General features: G+C 34.8%; 1 protein-coding gene across 4 annotated transcripts in view; it reads right to left on the bottom strand.

Annotated features, from left to right (window-relative positions):
* Window positions 1-1,467: 1,467 nt before the first annotated feature.
* LOC115211071 (collagen alpha-1(XXVIII) chain-like) overlaps window positions 1,468-16,026 on the bottom strand; it is a 16,154-nt gene continuing 1,595 nt past the window's right edge. Inside the window, exons 2-6 of one of the 4 annotated variants that reach the window (XM_036502119.1) lie at window positions 12,889-12,916; window positions 10,172-10,735; window positions 8,746-8,813; window positions 8,574-8,619; window positions 1,468-2,558 (exon numbers count right to left, since the gene is read on the bottom strand). In XM_036502119.1, coding sequence (XP_036358012.1) covers window positions 2,008-2,558; window positions 8,574-8,619; window positions 8,746-8,813; window positions 10,172-10,735; window positions 12,889-12,916 — 1,257 coding nt within the window. In that variant the 3' untranslated portion in view covers window positions 1,468-2,007. Of the gene's footprint in view, window positions 2,559-8,573; window positions 8,814-10,171; window positions 10,736-12,888; window positions 12,917-16,026 lie in introns of all 4 variants that reach the window. The other 3 variants (XM_036502118.1, XM_036502117.1, XM_029779960.2) reach the window with 3 other exon arrangements.

The raw sequence follows: 16,026 nt of genomic DNA, 5'->3' as shown, positions 1-16,026 counted from the left end.
TTGTTAGGGAATAAAGTATTTTCTGCCTCTGAAATAAAAGGCCAATTTTGCTAGTTACGTTAAGGATATGCACCTGTCATGGCAGAGCGTAAGTGATAGTGCAGCCTAGCATTTGGACTGATCTCTATTACTTTAGATACGTGTGACTGCTGTCTAGAATGTGAGGCGTGGTTATTTTTCTTGATGTGAACTATCCTTGAAAGACACAAAACTATCATATCTCTACAGGCGGAGGCTTTCGAGGCCTCTGTTCAGGTTTGCTAAGTGTTGTCCAGGTTTCATATGAATGACGCTTAAGTAGAGAGGACGGTAACACGTGCGTATTTGTGGGTGTTTTTGGCTAGAACAGCAAGATCATTGATATAAAGAAGGAAGAGTGTGAGGACAGAACTGAACTCGGGTACATCAGAGATAGAGAGCACTCTATCAGAAAAGGCTCTGCAATAGGAAACTATTGACCCAAGAGATAAGAGAAGAGGGTAGCTCACAGACAGGTAGTTTTTATAATTTTATAATTTAAGTTCAGGTCAGTAACCTTAATAATCTGAAGTAACCGGAGGTACTTTTGCGCATGGTACATATGTATTCAAACTATTGAATGCGCTTAGCAGGAATATATTCAAAGTAATAAATCTGGTTTGATGGAAGTGGGTATTTTCGAAAATATTCACCGAATAGTGTGGAGCTGGTTGCAAAGCGATGGCGAAGATAGATGCTTTACGTACAGGAGTACTACTCACAAAACCGTCATAGTAGAGAAGTGGAAAGGAAAGAGCAAACTGAAAGTTTAATTGTAATGCTTTTGACGAGGAATCAGAAGGATCACTTGCAATTTGGGAGATGGGGGAGCTGAAAGACTGCATGATATACGGAGGTATCTTTTGCGATTCGGAAACTGATTTTGCAAGAGTTAAGATCTTGGGTAAGCACCATTCAGTTTTAAAGGATGCGTGAATTTCTCCGGACGTTTGTCTTCAGTATGAGTTTTGAATAAACCATTCAAGTGATAACTATGAATAAACCATTCAAGGGATACAGGGCATGTAGTTTTTCCTGTGTGTGATGTGAAGAGACTTGTCTGAGACGGTTCTTTCTGTCAAATGCCTGTTTTAGTCAAAGGCTTAATAGCTCGAAAATGTAGCACGTGCTGTCAGAGATTGCATAAAACTGACTGAGTTCCGCATAACTTGAAATATTAGAGGATTCATAGGGGAGGCCTTGTCATATACGTGGTTGTGTAGTCGTGGTAAGACAGTGATGAGAACACTCCATAGGTGCAGAGACTGTTATGGACTTGTAGACATTGGGTTCGGAGATGAAAAAGAGATCAAATGTGATTGGAGTGTCTGTGTGTCAGTCAAGGATACTTATAGGGAATAAAGCAAGTTGCTGTAAAGAGTTAGGGATGTATCAGTGTTGAGTGAGTGTGAAAAGAAGGAAGATTAATAATAAACTTTGAGACAAAACTGTATTATGTAATAATAAATATAGAATTTATTTCAATATATATAATAATTTCTTACATAGATATAAGTACAGATATTTATAATGGATGACAAATGAGATTATGCGTTGTTTGTATCAAAATCGACGTTTATACATGTTGCGAACTCAGATTTCAGATAACTTACCTATCTTTCATAATGAAGCAAAATTCGTATACATTTTTACATTATGGCTCGAAAAGACTTGGAAAAGAACTGCTGCCAGCAACAGATTAGGTGTCTTCGTAAAGAACAACCTAAAATTATTTATTTCAGTTAATTAGAATTAATACATTTCCTGAAAGAAGTTAGTTTCTCTGCAATACTCGTCAGACAATGTCATAAAAAGGAATATAAGAAGAATGAATGATGACAAAAATGTATATGAAGATGTAGATGCAGGTGCCGATGAAGAAATCATGTTTTAAATATAAATTGTATATTTACATAAGCAATAATTTACTAAAATAATGTAAATGGAAGAAGTTCTCTTGACTGATCCTGCAGTCGTTACGAAACAAGACTATAACCTATAGCCTTTACACATTTTTCTGTATTGGAAAGGTCGATATTCAGCTCTCTGTACTAATCGGTTGTAATTTGGTGCACTGTAAGTATACCTATGATACGGTTGACTGCTCAAAGAGCGCACAAGTAGTTTGTTTTGCCATTCTTTACGTCCGACGCTTATTAGAAATACTTTTGCCCCTTTCTGTTTAAGTTTTTCAGTTTCACTCACTACACCAGGTGTTATAACTGATACCATTGGATCAATAAATAAAACAGCAGTTTTAGTTTTGTTGATATTACTTTCTTTGTATAGTTCGTTTCCAATCTGGTGCACAACATCTGCCAATCCAGGAACATTTAATTTGATACTATGGCCTATATCTGCGTCCGATTTATTTAACAATGATGTGATAGGAACATTGAAGCTTGTAGGACAATGGGCATAGGTAACAACTGCAAAGTTGCCATAACCAGTGTGCGGAAGAAGGGTATTGATGAACCTCGTGACCATATTGGCTCGATAGGCTCCCATTGATAAAAGATCATATCCAAAAGATATAGCGCCTGAAATAAATTTTAAAAATAATTTTAGGAAATTAAGATACAGAGCATGATTAGTTTAGCGTCTTCTTCGTATTTAATTCAACTAAACAAAACACATACTTAAAACAGTATTTTTTTTTCAATAAAATATGGAGGAAGAAAGTTGATTTTGTGCTAAAACTCAGAGGTTAGTAAATCGCTTACATTCTGTAATAATATTTTTTCCTACATTCTTCATATTAATTTTTGGAATTTTACTTGAATGAGTAAAATATTCCAAATTAAAATCAGTAATTTAAAATCTAATGAAATGTAAATATTTAGCTCACAGAATATCTATCTATTTTATCAATGCTTTTACACATAAAATAACATTCTAAAAATAAAAGAAATATTTCATTTGATAAAAAAAATATTTATATTTTTCTTTATAGTGTTACTGAATTATCTCCCTTTATCTTTCAACCACATGCATTTTTATGACGCGCTTTTTAACAATGTTGTAACTATAGGAATCTCTCTTCGTAATTACAAGAAAATTATCAAAGGTTCTGATCAATATAAGCATTAGGTCTTATGCGCGCGCGCGTGTGTATAGAAATGTTGCTCCCCAATCACATGGTTTCGAGTTTAGTCCCATTGCATGTGGAACACTGGGCAAAGGTATTCTATGAAACCTGGGCGGACCACCAAAGCTTTGCTAAATGGAAACTGAAAGAAACCTGTCGTATATATGTGAATGTATGTGGGATGTAAAGTGTGGGGTATGGGGAATGTCGGGTATAGTGTGTGTGTGTGTATGTGTGTGAAAAGGGATCATAATTCCTCCCCATGGGCTCATAAGACCGCTTTCCTGGATTCGTGTGCGTATATATTTCCCCACTGGACGGGACGTTATCCGTCGTCTGTCGCAAGATTGTTCATTTTTACCAGCTAAGTTTAAAGTGTTCGAGAGTAACGAGTAGTAAAAGGTACAATAAAGTGCTCAAAAACACAATGCATCCCTTTCTCCTGCAATCGGAACCATAATCCTACGAGCAAGAGGACAACACCCTAACCAATAAATAAAGTGCCTACACACACACACACACACATTGCTATTGTATTTTCTGTATAATATTTTGCCTTAAATTTTACCTGCATCCCTTGACATCCTCATACTGAACTCATTCCCATTGCCCCAAAATCACATCAATAAATGTCTATTGCTTTAATCCTTCACACTGCATTATTTCATCCCTAAATCAAATGCCTAACTATTTTCTAATTCCTAGATAGTAAATACACCTATATATTAATAATGTGCCCTCTCAAGTACAAATTATTTACTAATTGTATATTTTTAGATTTTTCTCTTATAACATGTTGAAAATCAATTTTCAAGCATTGTCAATTATGCATTATGCCAACATTTTACATACCATCTGGATAGCTTCGCAACGTTTTTTTCATTTATTATGGAATATTTGCAGTTTAAGTTGCGTCCCCTTGTATGTTTAGTAACTATTCGTTATGTAAAGCATACTTTCACTTTTAATCTTTTTTTTATTTTTACGTGTTTCAGACTGTGGCCATGCTAGGGCACCGCATCGAAGAATTTTAGTCGAAACTACATCGGTTCTTAATTGATTTTTAAAGCTTGGTACTTATTCTACCAAAAACTTAGGCCGAACCGCTAAGTTACGGGGACATATACACACACTGGTTGTCATGCGCTGGTGGGAGACAAACACAGACACAAAGGCACACACACACACACACACACACACACACACACACACACACAGACAAACATACATACATACATACATACATACATACAGATATTTACGACGGGCTTTTTTCGGGTTGCCCAAGATGTTACATAGTGGTTCTGAAGCACGAAACCATGTAGATGGGAAGTAAACTTCTTTTATTCATTAAATTTGCCATGTAGGTAGCACATAGATAAGGTAGCCTTGCGGGCTGGACATAGACATTGATGAGGCGAATGATTATGATCCAAAAATGATAAAGATGGGAGAAGACAGAAGGCGCCCGCCGACCCTCTGCTTTTCTTCTTACCACACAGCCAAGTAAACTTCTTACCACACACCCAAGTCTAAAAATTTAAAATTTAACTTCATCTACTCTGTTTTTAGACTCTGTATTGGTTAGCGGCTTCATTTCTAATTCGAATTCTAACCCGAACTACTTTAAAACTTTCGTTACATTCCTGTGTTGCTACCTTTATTTTTAATATATTTTCTTCAATTTTTTTTGCTGGGTTTTTGCTATTTTTATTTGTTCTACCATCTTTCTTACTATCTTATTCACTTCTTAACATGGCTTCTAATGAGCTTCTTCCGAGATTCGAAACAGTGTTGCAAGTTGTAATCTTCAACTACAAAAATATATGATGCCTTTCCTTAAACAGAAAGATCCCGTTATTTAAATTGTGTGTGTGTATGTGTATTTAAATTGTGTGTGTGTATGTGTATTTAAATTGTGTGTGTGCAGTGTATTGTTATGATGTGAGATCCTCGTTCACTTGTATGTTATTGTCGGCACTGTAATATTCTTGTCGCCATTATTATGCTGTGGCAGTATTCCGCGTCGTATCATCCTTGACTCGTCTATCGTTCTATCGCTGATAGCTCCGCATGACAATGACTTTGAAACGTCTATCCTTACCGGTAACTCGAACTCGTATATATCACGTAACTGACACTGACTCCAACATGTTATTTTTGACAATCTTTTTCTAAAAAAGTGAAACCGGTAAAGTAAATAAACATATTTTAAAATTGCATTTTCAAAATATATATATATATTATATATATATATATATATATATATATATATATATATATATATAAGCGCAGGAGTGGCTGTGTGGTAAGTAGCTTGTCTACCAACCACATGGTTCCAGGTTCAGTTCCACTGCGTGGCATCTTGAGCAAGTGTCTTCTGCTATAGCCCCGGGTCGACCAATGCCTTGTGAGTGGATTTGGTAGACGGAAACTGAAAGAAGCCTGTTGTATATATGTATATGTGTGTGTGTGTATGTGTTTGTGTGTCTGTGTTTGTCCCCCTAGCATTGCAATCTGAGTTCGCAACATGTATAAACGTCGATTTTGATACAAACAACGCATAATCTCATTTGTCATCCATTATAAATATCTGTACTTATATCTATGTTAGAAATTATTATATATATATTGAAATAAATTCTATATTTATTATGCTGGTGTGTTTACGTCCCCGTCACTTAGCGGTTCGGCAAAAAGAGACCGATAGAATAAGTACTGGGCTTACAAAGAATAAGTCCCGGGGTCGATTTGCTCGACTAAAGGCGGTGCTCCAGCATGGCCGCAGTCAAATGACTGAAACAAGTAAAAGAGTAAAAGAGTATATAATTATAACAATAAGAGTTTTGGAACAAGTTGCTTAACCACATACCGAAAATTTTAGAAATAGCAGCCAAAGGACTACTATTTCCTTTTTCTACAAAAATATGTCTCCACAGACAACAATATTTGCAAATCACATATGGCAAAAAGAAAGAAGAAAAATAATGAAATCAGTCTTCGGTTAATTATAGACGTACGTTTCTGGATTAGAATCATAAGATTCATTTCCTTCATCGACATAATATTCAGATAAATAAATCTAGATATGCTAGGTAAACTTACCCCTTATATTTCCGACCAAGCGTCATCGGAATATATAAAAGCTAATCAGCATATCCACATTTATATAGACAAGTGAATTCGTATTTCCCTCCAAAATTTTTTTCTACCATGTATATGTATGTATATTCCTTAATTCTAATTTTGCTATTGCAATGCATGTTCATTGTCCACCCATGCATAAATTACATGGTTTCTAATTAAAGGCCTTCTACATTGCCACAAAGGAAAGGTGAAAGGTACTCAGTATACGATTACTAATTCATTAAACTTAGAAGTGACAGAAGGGAGAGAAACTAAATTCTACAGGAAATTTAATCCAGTGTCTTAATGTATGTCACTCCATCTCACTCCACTGAGATAATAACAGTGATAGATTCTTCAATATTAAGCATGTTGTATGGTTAAGGAGCTCCCTTTGCAAACACATAGTTTCGGGTTCAATCTCACAATACGGCACCTTGAACGAGTGTGCTCTACAACAGCCTTGTAAATGAATTTGGTAGATGGAAACAGCGTGGAAAACGAACATACATATACACGTATAAGAATGTGTGTTGAGTGCGCTTATGTGCTTGTGTTTGATTTCCACCACTGATTTACAACCGGTGTTGGTTTGTTTACGTCCCCGTTACTTAGCGCTTCGGCAAAACAGAACTGACAGAATAAGTACCAGAATTAAAAATAAATACTAGAGTCAATTTATTCGACTAAACCCTGGAACAAGTAAAATTCAAAAGATAAAAGATGGTGTTCTTTCTAGAAGGAATATCACTAGAGAGAAAAAGCAACATAAATTCATAACTTCAGTTTATGTTTTCTTTGTGAAGAGGTTTTCAAACTGTGTGTTGTGTGCTTTTAATGTGGGATCTTTTCCTTTTGATTGGCAGGTCAATAATTTTTTTTTTTTTTAGCTAAAAACTTTCAAACTTCGGATATTGGTAGAATGTGTCATATAGAACATCTTTTACTCTTAGCGTTGTATTTCGGTAATTTCAACCAATCAATGACGTCTATTGAGCTGAATAAAGTTACTGCTGTTGTTTGTCAACAACAACTTCCGGCGGTGTATATTTCGTTTGTCACTGTTATTCATGACACATTTCATCTCAGTTACGTTCGTATGATTAAACGAGTGTATCTGAAACACGTTTAGTTCATGGCACCACCACAATCGTTCGTACATTTCTACTGCTTTTAGCTCTTCTTTCCTGTTTTTCAGCTACTATTTTCGGAAAGACCTCCTCCCGTCCGCCCGCACCACCACAACCACCATTTTCTCGCAAATTATTGTTTTCTTAAATTTTTTTTTTTTTTTTTTGCCAAAAACCCAGCTTTTCGGATACGGAGATTCCGGAAAATTGCCAAAAATCGGAATTTTGAAATTTTTTGCCCACCCCTTTACCCCTCCCAATTTCTCCATTTTTCACTTTTTTCCGTAACCCTAACCCTAACCCTAACCCGAAAACCCTAACCCTAACCCTAAAACCCTAACCCTAGCCCTAACCCTAAAAGCTTAACCCTAACCCTAAAACCCTAACCTTAACCCTAAAACCCTAACCCTAAAACACTAACTCTAAAACCCTAAAGCTAAAACCAGTACAAACACACGAACGATATCATAACAGTGACAAACGAAATATACAGCGCCGATAGTTATTGTTGACAAACAAGAGTAATAATTTTATTCAGCTGAATACACATCATTGATTGGTTGAAATTACCGAAATACGACAACTTTAACACGAAATAACTTCGAAAATACAAACTTTTCTCAACAACGCTAAGAGTAAAAGATGTTCTATTTAACACATTCTACCAGTATCCGAAGTTTGAAGGTGCTTAGTTTAAAAACATTAATTTATCGACCTGCCGATCAAAAGGCAAAGATCCTTAATGTGTTACAGATTGTCTCTATGTGTGTTGCAAAACTAAGTCAAATCTGTCCGAATTTCATGAATATAGGACTGTGAAGTATATTTTCATAGCAGACGACTCTGTGAATATTTTGAGACACGTGACTTGTGAGAGGCGACGTAAAAAGCTATATTTTAAAAAAGTATATTGGTTTCAAATGTTGGCCTTAAGGCAAGTAATTTTGGGCTAGGAAATAAGTCGATTACATCGACCCAAGTACCCAACTGTTACTTATTTTATCGACATAGAAAGGATGAAAGGCAAAGTCGACCCAAGCGGCATTTGAACTCAGAACGTAAAGACGGACGAAACACCACTAAGCATTTTGTCGGGAGCAGTAATGCTTCTACCCCCTCCCTGCCTTACTTTAAAAAGTTGAGCTAATGTAGAATGTCTGGAAAGCTCTGTAGTTCTTTATGGAGGTAGTGCTTTAAAGTGAGCTACTTACTCTGGTCGTCTCTTTGCAGACGTGGAATTTTTGTTGTCGTTGGTTTTGGTGTAGTAGTCGTTGGTTTCGGAGTAGTAGTAGTCGTTGTTGGTTTTGGAGTAGTAGTAGTCGTTGTTGGTTTTGGAGTAGTAGTAGTCGTTGTTGGTTTTGGAGTCGTAGTTGTTGTCGGTTTCGGAGTCGTAGGCGTTGTTGTCGGTTTCGGAGTCGTAGTTGTTGTAGTTGGTGGCGGAGTTGTAATATCTGTAAACAATAGGTAAACGATAAAAAATATAGTTTGTAAGCCAAAGAAACATAAAAGAGCGTTGACGGTTATATTTTATTTTAAAAATTAATAACACTTAACCTATTAAAAATTAAACATTTTCATTGACAATGAAAAGTGATACAAGCACCAAGACATCGGATTAAGAGGAAAGTGAAAATGAGAATGAGTGACAGTTTTCTCAGCAGCATTATTGACGTAAATTATGTAAATTTGATACAATGAAAAATCAAGAAAAAACAACTTGGTGAATAACAGAGTATTGAGAACTGTATTACTCTTATTTATTTTTTCTCACGAAAACATTTCATTTCAGCAATAAAATGTTTTGATTAGAGAATATTTAGATATGTATTACTGAAAGTCAATGTCTGGATATTATTCATTCTTTTATTCCTTTTCGTTTTTCATTTGTTTCAGTCTTTGAACTGCGGCCATGTTGAAACACCCTCTTCAAATATATTTTAGTCGGTCGTATCAACCCCAGGACTTACTTTTTAAATCTGGTAGTAGTGATTCTATCGGTCTATTTTGCCGAAACTCTAAATTATAAGGAGGTAAACAAGCCAACAAAGACACACATTCATGCATATATACATACGTACATCATACATATAAATGTGTGTGTGTGTGCGCGCGTGTGTGTGTGTGTGTGTGTGTGTGTGTGTGTGTGTGTGTGTGTGTGTGTGTGTGTGCGCGTGTGTGTGTACGGCGGGTTTCCGTCTCTCAAATTCACTCACAAGCCATTGGTCGACCAGGGACTATAGTTGAAGATACTTACCCAAGGGATCCGGTACTGAGACTGAACTCGAAAGCATGTGGTTGCAAAGTGAGCTTCATAACTACACAGCCGTGCCTAGCATATATTTAATAAGTTTCGTGGGTGCGTAGGACACATCCATCTCATCAGATGTTAAGACAGTCTTCCGTACAGTTTCTATCTATAAAATCCTACTAACTGATTTTGGTCGACTGTTCCAAGTTTACAGTAAACGACACTTATGAACGGTACTGCATGTGGGACCCAACAGCCCTTTATTACTAGGTAAAGTGGCAAATGCTTTAGCCTCAGAGTTATGCTGCTACAATGCTTTCAGGTATGTTGTTTGTGATTTCTAAACTTACTTTAGCATAAATATATTTGAATTGAGAGAGAAAAGACGAGAACAAATGCAAAAAAGGGAAATAGAGAAACAAATTGGAAGTTAGCGAGAAAGAATGTTAGTAACAGGAGAGAGAAGAAAAGAAGAATCGGGGATGGGGGAAAGAGACAATGATAAGCAGGGATATAGGCAGAGTAGTTTGAAGTTTCAAGAATTATGTTTGTGTAACTCACCTTCACATGTTTTTACACCAAAATGTTTTGCAATATTCTCCAATGCTGAGTAACTTGACACTAACTGGATATTTCTGACAGGATCACTGGCGATGGACTTCAGCTCCTTTAAGTCATAATAGTAACCGACACCAATAGCATAAATATGTACACCGAGTTTATGAAGCAAACTGGCTTCGTATCGAGTAGACCAGCTATCACGTGATTTCCCATCTGTGATGACTATTACCATAAATGGAGCTGTGAAGACTTTCATCTTTGGTTCAATTTCCGTTCTTAGGAGATGCAGAGCATCTGCCGTGTTAGTTTCTCCGGTTCTATAAGGGATTTTTAGAATAGCATTCTGTAATTTCTTTTTGCTCGCATATCTTCCCAAAGGTATATCTAAATGAGCCGTACGACTAAAGGTTATAGCACCAACACGTACATGAGAGTTGGTTTGACCGATATCGAAATTGTCGACCAAATCACGGGCAAATTGTAGCTGTTTTTTATAATCTTCTATCCAAATACTACTGGAAGAATCCATTACAAGCATAATATTTACTGCTTTTCCTTTGCAACCTATTTTGAAAAGTGAATAAATAAAGAATTTATGAATATAACAATTATTCTTTTACTGATTCTAATCAATTCGATTATAATAAAATAATATACTACGTTAAGTTATATTAAATATTCCTTTCTACTGAAGGCACAAGACCTTAAGTTACAGTAAATATTGAAGCGAGTAATAGTAGAGCAATAGAAAATAATTGTAAAGTTTCAATTCTCCAAGTTTTAATAATCGGCAAGTAACTGTAAGATGCTAAATATTATTCAACCGTCTGCATTGCCTTCTTTCTAATATTGACTAAATGCTTAATAAAGGGACCATGGGTAAGTTTCTTAGGGTTCTTAAAAGAAAAATCCTTCTATATTTCAATATTTATGTAACTGTAAACTATTGAAGTATGTTAAATATTCGAGTTTTTTACCATAATTCGACAATATTGCATGTTTTATATAATGGCACAATGACAGTTTATTTTGGCACCCAACAAGCAGTTTTGATCTCACCTCGAAAGAATAGATCTCTGATATGTGAATTTATTGAGAGAATGAGCTTTTCAGGTGTATGTGCTTTCATCTACGTTGGGCATAATGTGTAATGTACTGCATGTAAAATGAACTGCCGCTTAGAAACATAGCGTATGATAAGCTAACGCTCGCACCATATATACGTGGATATTCTAAGCTGTTCTGTAAACAAATTTCGAAGTGTCAACTTGTTCCTTGGATTTTAATGAAAAGAAAATATAGCGATAATTTGTAACCGGAGGAAGTAACTACTGAAAGTTAGAATTCCCCAACCAGAGGAACTTAGAAGTTACGAGGTGTTACTGCTGCAGTGATAGAAGACGTTCGCTTCTTAATCAAACAAGTCGGGAAAATAAGGTTGTTGTTTGGTCCCTAACTCGGTCCTGATAGAACAAACTAATTATCAGAAATGTCTCGGTAGCAACCATTTGATCTAGGACCACTTTAACCAAAGTCTCCGTCGCTTTTTCTTTTTATAAAATTTGGGCATTATTCCTATCTGGTACTTTAACCGCGTAGAGATACTCAGTTGGCTGAGTGTAAAGAATCTGCGAATGTAGCAAATATTACAAAGCTAGTAAAACACATAGCGAACTCCAGAAGACTGGTATAGATGTATTCAGTACGCCTGAGAGCGGATTTTATTATGAAAACCAGATTGATAAGGTATATGAAAAAATTGGAAAAATAGAACTCAAAATATGAGTTTATGTATACTTTTATGAATATTTAGGAGAATCAACTGCGTGACTCAAGGGCCGAAAGTTTCGTGCGTTGATAAGTGCCAACGTACAAAACTCTCGGCCTTTGAGTCACTTTGTTGCTTCTGTTATATATATATATATATAGTAAAGAAAAAAGCGTTTTTGAGACATAATTTGATGGATGTTTCAAAGATAAAATTATAAAATAGTTCAAGTGCGAATGATCCTGAAGTGACACGATTCGAAATTTCTTTCAACATTGTTACATTTTACAACAGTTGACAAATGATTCTTACAATATTAACTTACACAATAGGCGGATTCATGTGAATCATAATTTAACCATACGATGCTACATTGCTATACTTGATATATGTAGATATGGCTAGCCATTATATCTTATGTGTACATATATGGTTCGCATACATTTGTGTATATTTGTGAGTATTTCCCACGTAGGCAGGGGAATTTCTAACCTATATCAATGAAATTAAATGCTAGATAAAGGAACCATTATATCTTATGTATGTGTATATTTGTAAGTAGGCAGGGGAATTTCTAACCTATTTCAGTGAAATTAAATGCTAGATAAAGGAAACATGTCCATCATGACTTAGTAATCATTGCAGTCTAGAATATTTAAATATATCCGAACTTCCGCTTATATTTTGTGGGAAACATTGCAAATTATAACCAGTTTTGTTTGTGACGTCATTGAAAACCTAAATGGTAAGTGCAAGGACTTCAAATAACGCTATGCTGTAAACCTAGTGTGTGAAGTGGTTTTAAGTGAGACAGATGATGTATATAAAAGTATTTAAGAAATAATTTACAAATCTAAAGAGAGAATAATATTATGGAAGTTTAACCTATATAAAGAGAAATTCATTATTTACTATTTGAAAGATGTAAAACTATACAACTACAACTTACGTTTCATTGGCATACTAAAGGCTGAGACCTGGAAGAAGAAAAAGAAAAACAGACGTCAATTTTAATACAGAAACTTAAAAAGCTTATCGGTCAATTATTCATTTATTTTGTTTATAAATTTGTGTCTATATACTCTGAGATGAGATAATCCAAAGTTCATTCTAACTGACTTCTTACTGTGGAAAGGAAAGCGTCAAGGATAATAAAAATATATTCCATAGATGATATTTTGCTTAAAATAGTCTAACATTTGTATCACGAGTAAGTTCTGAATTAAAAATTATTATAAAAGAAAGGCTGGATATTTTACTGGACCAAACATTATGAGAGACACACGAATTAAGATTTTAGGTGGTTAGTATATTCTAATCAGTAGTTTATTTCTGAAAACGTGACATGATAAAGCTCAGCAGCGTTGAGACAGCATATCTAACAATTTTAACAGTATATTCGGCTATGTTAGGCGAATTATTGGTGTAGAACGGAATTTTTAACTACCAATGAAATAACACTGAATAAATATAGACATTATGTAGAGACAGTATGAGCTAATCTCTGGGAGATTATTGATCCTTATTTAGAAAATAAGAAAATTTACAGTATGAGCTAATCTCCGAGAAATTTATTTTCAAAAATTGTAGCTATCTGAATATTTTAACTTCCTGCTATATGCGTCCAAAGTAAGGGGTTTTCTGCTGCAATCTCACTTTTCTGATAAAAATCGTATTATCTGATTCGTACGAAATGATCCCTTTTCTCCGCATAGATATTGTAGCTGACTAAAATAAATAATTTGATATCAATACATCGAATGATTTACTAAGTGTAACACTCTTCCCTTGACACTAAATCTTAAGAAAATTTAAGAGGAAATACTTATGAACGCGTTTTACATTAAAAAAAAAAGATATGTCTGTATTTGTCAATTCTTTTATATTCTTTCCAGTATAGGTTAACGTGGAATGGTTGTTTCTTCAAATATGTAAATATGTCTAACGAAATTTATAAAAATTTTTGATGAACATTGAGAAAAACATTTGAGAAAAGGTAAACATTTAGCAGTATCAATGACAATTTCCTGATCCATCGTATTCTTGAGGTTAATAGCATAAGAATGTTAACTTCGAATAATATGAGAAATATAGTCGCTTATCCACTTTTCAATGGTTTCTCTCGTGTTATTCAGGTCCATTCTATCACCTAATAAACTGTTTGATTCGGGTCTCTCTCCCACTCTCTCTGTTGGCCTTTCTCTACTCTCTTACGCACATTCTCTCTTTCACATTCTCTTTCCTTTCATTATGTTCTTTTCAATGCATAAATTTTGCTCACTCGAAGAGAACCTTCTTAAAATATTATAATTTCTCATGATCTAATTTCATAGGTTTTAAAACAATGAACATACACAGCGTTGAAGAAAGGATTAAGATTAATTCTGCTAATAGGGCTTGATTGGAAATTGGTGAACTACCAATGTGTTTACATTAGTTAATAGGATTCTGATTTTATATTACAATATATGATCTGGAATATTTTCTTTCCTCCGATAAATTCACTGCTGAAAAGAAAATCCATAGACATTTATGCCTGAATCAGTGCAGACAACTGTATTTCATTTACGTTTTTAGATTCGGCGAATTCTGCAAAATATAGAATATTGTCCGAGAAAATTAGACTAGTTTTGCGTAACAAAAACAATCCACTTATAAACTTCCCTAAGGGGAATTATGTGCTTGAGAAAAGGTTGAAATATTACAATCAAAAAGATAAAATATTTTAAACCAAGATTACGCTTAAATGTCATGGAGTAATGTTCATGTGGTTTCTAGTATGAAATCCATATGAAAAATTTATCTTTAAAATTTTATAGTAAATAGTAATCAATCAAGTGTTGAAGTGAAAATGTGGATGAATTATGTGTTCTCGATATAAGTTCAGAAGCAGACAACTTAGATATCTCAGGGTTAGATCAAACTTAGTATATTGTGCTTACTTATTTTAACGCCCTAAAAGTATTCAAACGTGATTGTAAATCGGAATTTAGAGCGACATAAAATACTGTAAAACATTGTCTAGTGCAGATGTTCTCGATCAGGTTCCATATGAACGTTGGTGGTCCAGATAAGATTTGGGCCCATGCTAGCAAAATAGTAAATTAGGGCCCCACAGAAGTATTTTAAGGGTCCATGAAATGTTCTCATCTAAATATATGTATGGCAAGAAACAGCTACGTATCTTTCGCTAACATTTTACATAATTCAATCTATATAAGTAAATGAGTGGATAACAAAACAGGAATTTTGAAAGATGTGTCTTTAAAATTAGTTATTAAACATCGAATGGATATGGGGCAGGGATAAGCCACCAAAGGGGTTCATAGATTAAAAAAATGATTGAGAACTACTAGTCAAGTGCTTCCGTATTTCACCCCTCGATGAGTGGATCTAGCCTGTCAAAGATCATATAATCTCCTATGTGTTGTATAACACAGATAGCCGTCATTTAAATGTTGTCAAACATTAAAGATCACACATTTTTTTTATTTATATCATGTATCAGAAATTGACATATTCCGTTAATTCTTTCATGTCCTCAAAAAATTCTCATAATATATATATCAGGTAGTTAATTTCACTTTGAGGTAGCTATTCTTCGAAACATAATATGACTTAGTTGAATATAAAACTGTTTTTCGGTACAGTCATACGTTACAGATAGTTTATATTTGATTCCAAGTGACTGATAGCATTACAGAGCTGGTCATAGAGGTATTCAAATGGTTTTACACGGCTTGATTAAAGATACAGCTCTCGAAACAGAATGTCTTGTATCTGAACAATTGATACAGGGCAATATCATGCATGTCTTTGTTATATCTTGGATCAGAAATTGACACTTTTCAGTTGCTGCATCACTTTTACTGAATACCATAGCTCCAAATATTTCATAATATAAATGGGTATATGTCTAGCACTTCAGGAGAAATGTCCGTCACTGAAACAAAATATTATGTACCATATGCTACGGCGTGTCTATACCTACATGTGTGAAACTACACGCACGCACACACACACACACACCACACACACACACATACACACACGCACACACACACGCACACACACACACACACACATA

The sequence above is a fragment of the Octopus sinensis genome, linkage group LG4 (genome assembly GCF_006345805.1).
Source record: "Octopus sinensis linkage group LG4, ASM634580v1, whole genome shotgun sequence".
Classification (NCBI taxonomy): domain Eukaryota; kingdom Metazoa; phylum Mollusca; class Cephalopoda; order Octopoda; family Octopodidae; genus Octopus; species Octopus sinensis.
Note: the sequence above shows the minus strand (reverse complement) of the source record. Positions and strands in the feature narration are given on the sequence as shown.